Consider the following 13761-nt stretch of genomic DNA (forward strand, 5'->3'; position numbering starts at 1 on the left):
TATGTGTTTTCCAGGCTCATAGTTCCATTTTATAGTATAATCAAGTAACTGTTACCTAAAATTGTTATAAAAATCCTGTATATGTCAAATATGACTTAAAAGAAATTTACTTCCTGATTTAACGTCTTCAAATTGAGCCTCTGTCTCTTTAAAAGTTCCTGCTCTGCCTTCAGCAAGTCATCACAACATGGCTCCTCTATTAACCCTTTAACGTTTTTACCAGCGTCTGAAGGACGCTGGTAAAGGTAATGTGTCCAGTAAATCATAAAATTTGCCAAATAGTCACCGAGTTCACGGGAGCCACCACCAAATGCGACTATCTCAAAGCACGGCGCCACTGGAAGTCCAATTATTTAATTTCTTATGCCAACTTGTTCCACACTTTTGGAGCAACAACAGAATCGAGTTGTGATAAGAGCATGGTTTTCTATCTATAGAGGCTTTCCTTTAAAACAATGCTGACCTGTTTGTTGAACTTTAAACCTGGACCCCGTGTTGCACCATTACCTGTAACCTGTTAAAACTATTTCCTTGATTTCAAAGCAGGTGAAATTACGGCGTGAGCTCCTCAAATGATTCAATGTTTTTATACAAATCAAGCAGCAATAGAAACATGATGGTTCAGCATGGTCACCTTCAATGAGTTATTGGTAATTGATTATTCAACAGATTGTGTATTTATTTAATATAAACTATTTTCTTGAGGTTTACACATCTCTGCAAGAAGGTGAATGACAAAACTTGTCTTTTATGTCCATTCTGGGGTTTAGTTTTATAGCTTGCAACCGCCTACAGAATCCATCACTATGCAGATGATATGCTGATATTTCCTGAAGCTTACAGACATTTAATAGATATTTGTTATTTAAACAGAAAGTCTTTATATCTCATCCTTAGAGTGCTCTTATCTTGATAAACTTATATTTTGTTGGGGGTTTTCTATCAAAAACTTTACAAAGCAGTTGGAAAGCAGTATCTGGAAAAAGAGAATATATCCTTTATTCATACCTTGTCTTTAGAGTTTGGGAGCTTTACTGGATTTTTGTTTGACATTTACTCAACTGTGACCTCTACTCAGTTATTTGCCTTGGTTTTTGTGTTCTGTTAAAAATTATATGTGTGTGTGTTTTACAACTTTAATGTGTCCTCTGTCTGGATGAAGAGTCTTAAGAACACTGGGAATTAAAGTCAAAGTTATCAACATGCATGCATCCAGATTAGGTGCTAAAACAGACAGACAGCATTCTTTCCTGCTCTCAGAGGAATCTGTTAACTGACAAGTTTGACTTCCTGAGATATTTAAGGCCTCCAAAAATATTCACATCTGTTCCACAACTTTTCTACATTTACTCATTTTACAACAAATTACTTTTATGTCACAGATCAACATAAAATACTTTGGGCACTCCTGCTTTAGGAGACGTGTTGATGAGTTGTTGGTAAAATAAAACATGAAACAAACTGGTTGATTTTTACTTTATTTAAACTGGACCAACGATTTTACACTGACAAAACAAGTAAGACTGCAGTTTCAGTATGATCACAGGCAAGACGTCCAATAATTCACTGGAAAACACAAAATCTTACCAAGTATTTTTAGTCTTATTTCTAGTGGAAATATCTTGGTACACGAAATAAGAAAGCTAATTTACAAATAACTTTTCAGCAAGATATAGTAGCTTATTTTAAGTCAATAAATTCTTAATATGTTAATATATTAATAAAATAATTATATTAATTATATTGTTACAAGACTTGTCTTATAGCAAATTCTTTCACTATAAAACACATTTCCCATGTTATAAGAGAAATAATCTGCCAGTGGAACTAGAACTTCATAAAAAGTACATGAAGGAGTTATTGATTTGAAACAAGCTCATATCTCTTGCTGAGAAGTTGCTTATAAGTTAGTTTTGTCTTATTTTAAGTGTACAAAGATATTTGTACTGGAAACTAGGCCATAATAGTTGGGAAGATTTTCTGATTTTGCTGTGTTCATGAGAAACGTGAAATATAATTTTTGGAGAAAAGACGCAGAAGCAGCCTTTATTACCAAGCAGGAATATTTCCTCTGACTGGTTGAAATGTCCGACGGACTGACAGACGGACGGTCTGACGGACGGTCTGATGGACGGTCGGAGGTTTAAGAGGTGGGGAAGATGAGGAAGCCGGTGAAGCTGTGGCTGGTGCTGGTCTGCGACACCACTATGTTGTTGTATTTGGATGACTCCACAGAAATTTTATCTCCGACTTCCAGGTCCAGAACCGCCGAGCCGGACGTGACCAAGAAGCTGTCAGAGCTGTCGCACAGCATGAAGTGCTCCTTGCTGCCCTTCATCAGCTTCAGACACACCTGTGTGGTGAAATCATGGTGAAACTCAGCCTGAAATCTGCAGGTAGAGCAGACGGTCTGAGCAGACAGAACCCTGAGACTCACTCGGGACTTTGCTGAAACGTGGAAACTGAAGAAATACACTCCTTTGATTGTACACTGGAACGTCCCGTTTACCAGCGTCTCTCCTTGAAACTGTGTTTCCAACGTAGGCAAAATCACTCTGCAGGAATTTAAAGCACATGTTCATTTTGTGAAATGTTGCTTCTGCAATTTCTTGGTGTATTAACAGGTTTTTGCTTTAGAAAACATGTTTAAGTTAATCTGTAATAGTGACTCAAGGCAGTATCAGAGCGCTTAAGAAGAACAGCCATCCTGCAACTTTTAGATGCTTGGCAGCTTTTTTACCAGGTTACTGCAGCTAAATGATTCAGGCTTAGGAAAGAATGGATCGAGAAGTCGCAGGATGGAGGACTGGAAGACCGGATGGGTGGATGGACAGACGGATGGACGGTTGGGTGTATTGTTGGATATGTTGATGGATGTGTTGATGTACGGTTGGGTGGATGGACAGTAGTATTGCTGGATGGATGTAATCCTGAGGTAATTCCTCCCTGGTTTCTGTAAAAGCATTGGCCGGTTCCTCTCACCTGTTGAAGTTAATCGGCATGTTCATCTCTGCTACATTTGAAATGGCTCTCTTGTTGGAGAAGAAGGATTTCTGCTTGTTGGACAGGTTGAAGGGTCTTCCCTTCTCCCCTTTCTGGCCCGGGTATCCGGCAGGGCCCGGCAGGCCCATGTCCCCCTTCATACCAGGCCGGCCCGGCGGGCCCCGCATACCTGCCACCCCTTTCTGACCCCTGATTGGCTGACCTCCTTCACCTGTTCAGGGAGGTAAACACTGATTACATGCCTCATCGGCACCTGAGTGAAGCTTCCCCCCAACCTTCTTCAAATCTACCAGAACTGATGTCAATCAACTTGACTACGTTTGAGAAGCAACAATTTTTGTTTGTCCCACTATCATTTTAAAGAAAGCAATAAATGTTTCCAGAGGTCACAAAAACTCGTGACAATCAATTCAACTATGCTTGAGCAGCAAAAGTTTTTGTTTGTGCAGATTTTGCTTTGAAGATATGAATTAAATCTCAAAGATTCATCCGCCCTTTGATGGACTTTGATGGACAAAATCTAACAAAACTGTTGTAGTGAGAACTTCACTCAGGTCTCATTGGTGTCTCTAATAAAAAACAAAAACGCAGAAAATGTTTGGTATTTCAAACATGCAGCACTGCAAACTCCCTCAAATGTGTCAATACAAAAAGACAAAAAGTTTATCTTGAATCCAATTCCTGTCCGGGCTGAGCTCACCTAGATCTCCTTTCTCCCCCTTCACGCCGTCCTGTCCGTTGGGTCCATGGGTGCCGGGGATCCCAGGGATCCCGGGGGTTCCTCCGGTGCAGGACTGCATGTCCACCGGGACGATGCAGACCAAGAGAAGCAGCCATGCAGTACTGCAGCTCAGCCACTGGAGGGCCTGGACAGAAACAGAATACAGACCCAAAATACGTGACTTGTACTCAAAATCAGCACCGTCCGTCAGCTTCGGTTCCCTCTGGTGGATTTTCAACCGGGTCAATCCGCGAACGGAAAAGAAGTTGTGAAAAATGATGTTGATTTTCTGCGCTGTTAATATTATAGTTTGTCTGTAGTTTTTAGCAACGGCATCAGAGGCCGTGAACAAAACCGCTACGTCTGTTGGCCACGCTTCCAAATATTAACGTTTGGATCGGCTCAGCAGACGACTTCCGGTAAGCTTCACAGCGGCAAACTGGCTATAACCACTACAAATGTTAGCAATTGAGTAAAATTTAAAACGGGTAGCAATCGCTTCTCAATAGCCGCCTGGAACCCAAACCCTCTGTATGGAGCAAATGGATAGTTTTTGCCAGAATAACTCAAAACGGTACGAATTTAAAGAGTCCTTTAGATTTCCTGCTTGAATTTTCCCAGGAAGAATAATAAAATTTTCACACTCCACAATTTTGTCTGAGGCAATGAATAAAAAAGTCTATATAAAAATGTCTAATATCTTGCTTAAATTTGCTTAAATATAGTAATTTCACTCTAGGCACTGATAAAGTAACATGACCTAAAGTAATCTTAATCTGTGCTGTAATCCAGAGTATTTAGACAAACTGAACCACAACATCCACTCATTTTAACGCATCATTGGGATTTTATGTGGACTGTTGAGCAAATTATGTTTAATTTTATCTCAGCATTAATTTAGCATCTCTTTACTGCTATTTAGTCCATTTTCTGTGAACTGAAGACAAGGTCTGTCCTTCTGAACGTGTTTTAAGTCCATCAGGGAAGCTGCACACATCTCCATCTAGCAACGTTTTACTTTCACAATTTGAACTTTACTTCCTGCTGTACAACATTTTACAAAATATAAGATAATCTCACCATTTGCAGTAATGATGTCCGTCGTCCTGTGGTGCAGTAGTAAGACGTTGGAAAGTTGTCCTGTTACGCAGAATCAGGAAGAAAACATGAAGTGAAACTCAAGAGAGCAAGAAAACCCTCTGCTGGTGTCACTAAAGCATTTTTAGGATACAACACAGACTTTTCACTGCAGGAAGCTGGGAAAATAATGATTTTAGACGTATTAAATATTAATTTATCACCTGGAGAACACTGAGAATACTGAGGGGATTTAATTCAAATAAATCCAAAGTTTAAAGGCCACAGTCTTTACAACCTACCTTGGTGTTTTTTTTTTCTAAATCTTGACAGATTTTCCACAGCGCCACGCTAAGTATTCACACCGCAGGAGTTTTTCCACTTTTGATCACATTAGGACAAAAAAAATCTTCAATTTATCTTTATTTGGATTTAATATCACAGACCGACAAAAAGTAGCACAACAATCTGACATGAGAGGAAGATTTTTCTGATTAAAATTCAACAAACTCACTATAAAAACCAGAGCAACAATTGCCTCCATAAGCCGATTAATTAGTGAGTATTGTAGAAAATGAGGGGTGTGAATACTTAGGGGAAATGGATCAGCATCGTTTAACTTCAGAACTTTTCCACTCTAATGCCATTTGGCAGTTTGAATAAATTAATTACAAATGCTTAATGATTACATCAGAAACATGCGACTTAAACTTAATCAAAAATTAATTGGCAGTACTGGTGAATGTGGAAAATGAATGAATATTTTCAGGGTTATACCAAACCAGGGAGGGATTATTTTGAGCCAGTTGGTAATTATAAATCTGTAGAGAACAATTATTAACTGTGAGGATCCTCAAGGGTTCAAACTGGACCCATTTTTATTTAACAGTCTCTCCCTGGTAACATGTCACTCTTCTCAAACAAAAACAAAACAATAGAGAAATAAAACTAATAGGATGACTCAAAAACAGCCAAAACAAAACGGTTATCCTGCATGCTAACTTTCATAGTTTATCTCTGAGCAGTAAAACTTTCCAACATCTTGATTCAGTCCTCATTCTTTAAAGTGATAAAGGAGACTAAATGAAAACTTAAAAACACCTTCAGAACAGCAGAAAGTCTATTGATAAAGACACATTTAAGGTGGTTCGGGGAAAACTAGCTGCTTGGAAACAAGGGTTTGCACGGAGACTTTTGCACGATACGCTGAAACCCAAAGCGTCAAAATGGTAACTATTCCTCAGGCTTCTTTTACATGTGTTTCACTGCCAGCGCCAGTAAAACTTAGTTTGATCCATGAGATCAAAAATTCAGTTCTAGTTAAAAATGCAAATATATATTAAGTTGGATTGTTTTATCCTTTGTGGTTTGGTTGTGAAGACCAACCCAGAATGAAAAATGGAAAAGAGGATCTGAGCACAAGAGAAGCTGACTGAGCAGCTTATTTAGGATGTGTTGATATAAAAAGTGTAGCTTGATACTGCTGACGATATTAAATAATTTGTGGAACAGATACTGAGGTCCATGCAGAGGGCGGGATCGATGTCCGTGTTTCAGTGAATCTGGACGGGAAGTTAAACAAACCAGAACAAAATGTTAAATGTTTTGTTGTATATCTGCCCGTTATTGCTTCATCATCACTTTATTATCACGGAGAGTTTTACCAAGTTCCTGTTTAAATATTTCACTTCTGTGTCCGCAAACAAAAGATTGCAAAATTACAGAATCAGAATGTCGGGAGGTGAAGCATCAACACTTTCAACATTTAATCGGATATCTTCTGTATCCTAAAATCCTCTGATCATGTTTATATATACAGAAAATCCTGCTTACCAGAAAACAAGACTTCTGTCTTAGCATTATAAAACTCCTTCTGGCATCACATTGCATGGTTTTTATTGTTATTTTGATTTTAGATAGATTATAATGCAGTTATGTTTCCCTGTATTTTCTGAAACAAAAAAAGTCCAGGTAAAAAAAATTACATGAAAGTAAAATAAGCTCAAAAAACCCTCAGCCCTTGTATTATGGGGATGTTTGTAAAATTGCAGTCAAAACTTAGCAGGAAAACTGTAGATTGTTTATCCTGTAACAGGAGAGAAATTGGGGGTCGTATTTTCACTTCTTCAATCAAACATTTCTAAATGTCACAGTTCCAACTAAACATTTAGTTTGTGCATGAATGACTGAACGTAGGTTGAAGCGCTTTGGGATCCTCTGGACTTGATAAAGCGCCATAAGTACTGCAATTTACCATTTAGCTCGAAAGTTTTTGGTTAGAAAGCTAGATGTTTATGTTGAAGCTACATTAAATATTTTGTAAGTACGCTAACCCTCCACCTTCTTCAAATCAGACAAAACTGTTGTCAATCAACTTGATTACCTTTGTGTTGGTTTGTGCAAATTTTTTTGTTTGTGCTGCTTTTGCTTTGAAAATATGAATAAAAGTTTAAAGGTCAAAAGGTCAACCAGCCAACCACATTACTCAAATCTAACAAAATTGATGTGAAACGCTTGTGGTATGTTTGTGCTGCTTTTGCTTTGAAAATACTGATGATGACCTCTGATGACCTACAGAAACTTTATTAATATCTTTAAAGTGAGAGCAGCAAACTAAAATTTTCACTTTCACCAACTTTATTAGATTTGAAGACGGTGGGTGGGATAAATAAAACATATCTCTGGTATATCAAAATATTCAGTCCCAACTGGAATCAGCTCCCAGTGCAGAGAAATTAACTCAGTGAGAAATCTTAGAGTTTTTGTTGCCACTTTTTGTTCATAATTTATTAGAGTGATGTGTTAAAATACAAAAATAAAGAAATGAAAGAAACGGGACATTTGGTTTTAGCAGAAAATCTTTTTACTGGTGACACAAAAATAATAAATCCAACCGAGGAATCAGTTAAACTGAAAAACATTCTCAACATCTGTTTGTTTTTTTAGTAAAATCCGATCAGGAGACACACAAAGAGGAAAAGTAACATGAATTTCTGTGATCATAATTGTTGCTGGAGGTCAGTAAGGGTGCAGCAGAAACCCAGAGAAGATGCTGAATCCGTTGCCTCTTCCTGTCATCCCTCGGTTCTCCCTGGTCTCCAGCCAGACCTCCTGACCCTGAGACACGTAGACAGCCAGCCCGCCCGACGTCACCTGGAACCAGGGAAGGCCTCAGTCTTACTGCATGCTCACCCACATGATCTCACCGTTTTAGTTTGATCGTGTTTATTTTGCTTTATGTGCATGAAGAGAAATCAAGACGCTAGTAGTTTCTTGCATTGCAGGAAAGCCAGATTAATTCCCAAACATGTTTTCAGGTCCGATCGTGGAGAGTTACCATCCTGCTGCCTTTAGATGCATTCCTGCTTTTACACACCTGAATAAAATTAATGGCTTGTTAACAAGCCTCTGCACAGCTGAATGATCTCTGAACAAATCTTTGTTTATATTCTGCTGATGTTGAAAAATCACACTTTTGAAATTGCGGTGTTTCCATCAAATAAGAAGTGAAATTGAAATCATGTGAATTTGTTCATGCGATAATTCAGACAGAGTACGTCGCCGTCTTGCTCAGGCTTTGGACTGAAAATCCCACGGCTCCCTAAGCGGCGTTTTGGGGAAATTGTAGTCGGTGATTTCACAGAAGGACAAACGTGTACGGATTGAACATGTTGGAATGACACAAAACGTTTTTTGAACTGTGTGATGGTGGAGGCAGATGCAAAACAAAAACAAACCGTCATCCTCCTACTACTTCCTGTTGTCTTCTTCAGTGTTTCTAATAAAGTTGGTGAAAGTAACCACTTCTTGATCATGTGACTCATGTAAAACGTGCTTATAAAACCACCTCATCCTTTACTCAATACTTTTTATTGAGTTTTTTTCAAAATTGCTGTGTTCCCGTTAAGCAAATTTATTTTTGTAATTTCAATCTGTGCAATAATATGGCTCCTGGGAAAGCAGGTGCTGATGGGATTTCAGCAGGGATGCATCCAAAGGCTGCAGGATGGTTCCTCTCAGGACTGGACTTTGAATAAAAATGTCGCCTCCCGCTCTGACCTGTTTTTTACGGCGATTATCGCAAAACGACGTCAGCAGATTGTCGTCGAGCTTCAGCTGCACGCAGAGTTTATCCTCCAGAGAAGCATGATACACAAAGTAGTACATCCCCGGGACCCGACACCTAGAGCCCAACACACACAAAGACATCAGGAGGAGGAGATCCTTAAACCTCGTTTGGAAAAATCGACTTGAAACCGGAGTTTAAGATGCTCACCTGAAGTGTCCCGTCTCTGTGTTGAAGTCGTTCTCGATGTTTGTTATGACTTTAGTGAACCGAATTGTGCTGCTTTTAGCAGGAAACACGGACGTTCCTCTGGCCACACTGAAGGCCGCCTTCTGCAGAGCCGCAGCCGACCTGCAGAAAACAGGAAGGTTCTGGTTCTGAAGGTTCTGGTTCTGAACCTGAGAAATCAACCTTTTTTTTTTTACAAGATTTTATTCAGTCAGTGGCAGACCTACTGCAATGCTGTTTATTTCCTAATTTGACTTAGTTTAGGCTACATGTTTGCTCAACTCTACTGGTTTTCTGGTGGAGGATTGTTCTGGCTAAAACGAGGTTGTTCCACCCTACAGTCACCCTGTGCTTGACCAGGAAGTGAAAATGTGATGTTATTTACAGGTTTCCTTTGATAATGAATGTGACTTTAATTTGTAGCTTTAAATGAAAATGAGTTGCCTGCTGTAGAATAGAATATAAACAAGACTGCAATAATGATGAAAGTAATAATAATAATTATTACAATGAAGTTTGAATCTGATTTAATAAGCTGAACTGTGTTGAATTAGACCTTCTGGTCTTTTAAACTGCATTAAAATAAGCTTTGCTGTGAATTTGCTTTAAACATAAACTGAAATACAAAAGTTAACAGGAAAAAAAATCAAATAATTTTCAAAGTGGTTTACCTCATCAGTATACTCAAATAAAATAAAATCCAGATTAAAAGTATTTAAGTATTTGTTGGCTCTGACAGATTTCTTCCTTCTCATTTTCTGTCTGAACTTTTTGTTTAAAATTGTTGGAAGTTATGGAAAATTGTTGAATTTTACACTTTAATCTTTTTTGAATGTTTTATTTTAAGCTAGTTTAAGGTGTTAATTCCGCATAGAAACACCTTCATTTAAACTAAATATTGTAACTACTTTAAATTACTTAAATGTTTGTCATGTTTATTGTTTATTTTTCTCTTGTAAAACGCCTTTTAGTGTCTGAAAAAGCTCTATAAAAATTAGATTTGTTGTTATTCTGCTTGTCTGTGTTGTACCCAGCTTCTCCTGGCTCTCCTGGAGGCCCGGAAATCCCTGCGCTGCCTGGTCCTCCTGGTTCCCCTGACGGGCCTCGTTTGCCGGGCAGTCCCGCCAGGCCCGGTTCCCCCTTCCAGCCCTTCTGAGGCCCCAGGCTGCCGGTCCTTTCTGCTCCTGGTGAACAACAGTGAGTGGACATTTTCATTTTATTGTTTCTTCAGAGAATCTGGACCAGATCGGCGCTGCGCCACTACAATCTCATACTAAGAAATAAAATTTTAAAAATATATTAAACTAGAAACAGAAATTAACTGGTTTTATACCATTTTGGTTTACTTATGTAAAAATATTTCATTTCTTTCTTAAAATGAGTTTTTGCAAATCAAATTTTGTGTACAGAAATGAACAGAAAGTTGGTTTACATTAATTTAAAATATCTTTGCACTTTGCTTTAACTTTAACTGTTTAGCCAACTTTAATTTTAATTGAACTCCAGTTCGTTTGATGAGGTGTGAATGTGTAATTAATATCTGATCCGCCTACAAACCTCCGTCTCGGTTCAATTGAAGTGAACTCTGGTTCAGTTTGAGTGCATATGTGAACGCTAAGCGGACTGGAGACCGCTCCAAAAGCAGGAAGTGGACTACAGCACAGGGCATTCTGGGTAAATATAACCAAAGCAAACCCGCTAGTTTAGCATTAGTGGGAGAAATAGCTCGTAGACTTTAGCCAAAAACAAAAGAGAAATCCTACAACCGCTACAATCTACTCAATTTCTGTTTACTTTTCCTAAAGCAGGAAGTTTCGTTCCGTGTCTTCAGAGATTTTCATGTCGTTTCCTTCAGTGGTTCTTGGTCCAGGTTGACCCAAAAATGACTAGCTCTTCAACAGTCTACTCACTCCAGGTTCTGAGTACAATGATGCACCTCTAAGATTTTATTGTGAAATGATCTGAAAATCATGTTTTATTGTCCTTCCAATTCCCAATTATTCATCACATTGTGGTATTTTGGTTTATCGCATAAAAATCCATTGAAGTAGATTAAAATGTATGGATGTAATGTGAAGAAAGTTTGAGAGGTATTAGCTACTACTGATGTTTTGTTAATTCCCATAAACATAAATTAACATATTGGTGTGAAAATCATCAAAACGTACCACATTAAACGGGATCTGACAACGTAAAACCAAACATGACAAACATTTTTGGAAAACCTGCCTGGATCTCCTTTTTCTCCTTTCTGCCCATCACGGCCGTCTCTACCAGGAAGTCCAGGAATACCTGAGGAACGACACAAAACATCACAGAACCCCTACAAACAATCCATCCTGCTGTGCAACCACATGTGGATCCAGACCTGGCATCCCTGGCATTGCTGGACACGTCTCCATGGCGACCAGCAGAGGTCCAGCCAATGAGAGCAGAGCTCCCGTTAGGAGAAACTGACGGAGGAGCATGAGGCTAACGAGGAGAGGAGGAAATGAGGAGAAAATCAGAGGGTCAAATATGTGACAATGAAATGAATGGATGGGAAGATGAAATCTAATTAAATATGAAAAAATCAGGTCAAAGGAGGAAATAACAGGAAATATTCAGGAGAAACAGAGAGAAGGGAATTAAGAAGGAGACACATTAAAATGTCTGACAAAAACTTAGAAACTTAGTAAAGGAGATAACCATAAAACCAAAAATCAGCATTAAAATAAATTTAAGGATCCAAAACATACCTGAGGGAGTAAAAAGCAGACTGAAGAGAAGCTCCGAGTCCTGCAGCGGCCGGACGAGGAAGTCAGCATAAAGTCGTGTGAGGAAACATTTCTGATCCGACAGTTCTGCATTTCTGGGAGGGTACAAGCGGCCGCAGAGATCCAGAGGCAGAACAGACTCCCAACGGCAAACCAGTAACTTTAGACACGGGAAACGGACTAGAACTTCAAAAAATACTCTACAAATGAAGCTGAACGTCCAGAATGAAACGCTACATTCAAAAACGGTTTGGTTCTCATGCAGATCGGAACCACAGGAGGGAACATAAGTGGTGGAGTCACCAAGATTTGGTGTTTTACTTTGGGTTTCCTTTAAGTTTGTGTTTATTATCGCTCAATAGGTCTTGCCATATTTACTTTTTTATCTTCCATTCATCAGAAAAGTGACTGAAAAATCTGTGTTTCAACGGTGAAATGGTTTCCTGACCATGAACAACCACTTTGACATATCCGGTTTCCATGGTTACCACAGTACTGAGACTGGCCTAGTCAAAGTGTTCAATGACATCCATATAAACACGGACTGTGGAAGAACCACAGTGCTGGTTCTGTTGGACCTCATTTGACCTTCATATATTACTGGAACTGCTGGAGAGTTGGTCCAGTACTCAACTGGTTCCAGTCTGACACAAAGAGCCGGGATTTCTTTGTTACAATAGGAAGCGGACAGAAGTGATATGTAGCATCAGCTTCAGTTATTACAGCGGAAACTAGAGGTCAGGCTGAACTCTGACCTGAACCTTCAGAGCCACATAAAGACGTTATAAAGTCGGCCTTCTATCAGCTGAAGAACATTTCCAGGATCAGAGGACTAAAGTCTCAGCATTAGAGAAACTCTTCCATGAGTTTATCTTTAGTCGTATTGATTACTGCAGCAGCGTCTTCACAGGTCAAATCAATCTGACCTCCTGCGGCTCGCGTGTTCTGGAAGGATTTTGGAAATCTGTGGGTCGGATCTCCTCCATGCCAGTCGGGTTCTGGGGACCTGTGGCTCGTCACTCCCGCTGTTGACTATTGAACTTTTTAATAGGTAAAACTTATAAGCAAACTGATTGGATTCAGTTGTTTACAGATACATTCTGTCTTGGGCTGCAGTTTTCCATCTCTGTGTCCGTTGTATTTTAGATGAACTCGAGTTAATTTTTAAATACAGTTTTTGTCTTTATACACCAACTTTACACAGCCTTACTTTCACATTTGGAGTATTACGGCTGTGGCCATAATACTCCAAATGTGAAAGTAAGTCTGTTTCTGACTGTTACAAAAAAAAAAGTCTCCAATTTACAGTAAAATATGGGCACCCATAGGTGCCAGAATTTTCCTGTGTTTTAACGCATTTACACGATTTTACTTAAAAATACGGTAAAAATCGTATTTTACCACCTAAATACGGTAAAATTGCTTTTAAATATGGTGTTTACTGTAAAAACAGATTGTACCATATAAATACTGTGTAAATACTGTAAAATCTGTATTTATACAGTAAAATTCTGGCAACCACAACTGCCGGTATTTTACCATAAATTAGAAATGTTTTTACAGTGTACACTACCAAACAGGACACATAAATTAAAAAAAAAAGATATTTCCAGCTGGTTTGGGTGTCAGTGAAGAGTCCAACAATAATACTAATATTGATGTTTCTCTCAGTTTGAAAAAGATGTTAAATCCTTCGTTTTATTTCATCTTATCTGTCATAAAAGAGAGTCTAGGCTAAAACCACGGAGGTTTTGCAGGTCAAATGACCAAAGTGTTTTTTTTCTGTGCAGCTCTGCAGCTTTGGGCCGACTCTGGTTCAGTTTTGTTTAAACTTGTAAAGGATTGAGAAACACTGGAGCTCCACTGTGACAGCAGGCAAAGGTCAGGTCAGGGTGTGGCACAGTAATCCA

General features: G+C 38.8%; 2 protein-coding genes across 2 annotated transcripts; both read right to left on the reverse strand.

Annotated features, from left to right (window-relative positions):
* Nucleotides 1-1462: 1462 nt before the first annotated feature.
* On the reverse strand, nt 1463-4958 carry LOC106926644 (complement C1q subcomponent subunit B-like). The gene is made up of 5 exons (XM_015001688.2): nt 4805-4958; nt 3704-3869; nt 2983-3214; nt 2438-2555; nt 1463-2353 (listed from the first exon to the last, which is right to left on the reverse strand). The coding sequence occupies exons 1-5, from the start codon at nt 4805-4807 to the stop codon at nt 2144-2146; spliced, it is 729 nt and encodes a 242-aa protein (XP_014857174.2). The 5' UTR covers nt 4808-4958; the 3' UTR covers nt 1463-2143.
* A 2683-nt stretch (nt 4959-7641) lies between these two features.
* LOC106926641 (complement C1q subcomponent subunit C-like) lies at nt 7642-11954 on the reverse strand. Its single transcript, XM_015001685.2, has 7 exons — nt 11834-11954; nt 11464-11567; nt 11325-11387; nt 10126-10279; nt 9078-9218; nt 8861-8984; nt 7642-7954 (listed from the first exon to the last, which is right to left on the reverse strand). The coding sequence occupies exons 2-7, from the start codon at nt 11561-11563 to the stop codon at nt 7820-7822; spliced, it is 717 nt and encodes a 238-aa protein (XP_014857171.2). The 5' UTR covers nt 11564-11567; nt 11834-11954; the 3' UTR covers nt 7642-7819.
* Between the last annotated feature and the right edge of the window lie 1807 nt (nt 11955-13761).

The sequence above is a fragment of the Poecilia mexicana genome, unplaced genomic scaffold, assembly GCF_051168715.1.
Source record: "Poecilia mexicana isolate PSO_F unplaced genomic scaffold, ASM5116871v1 scaffold_5, whole genome shotgun sequence".
Taxonomy (NCBI): Eukaryota; Metazoa; Chordata; class Actinopteri; order Cyprinodontiformes; family Poeciliidae; genus Poecilia; species Poecilia mexicana.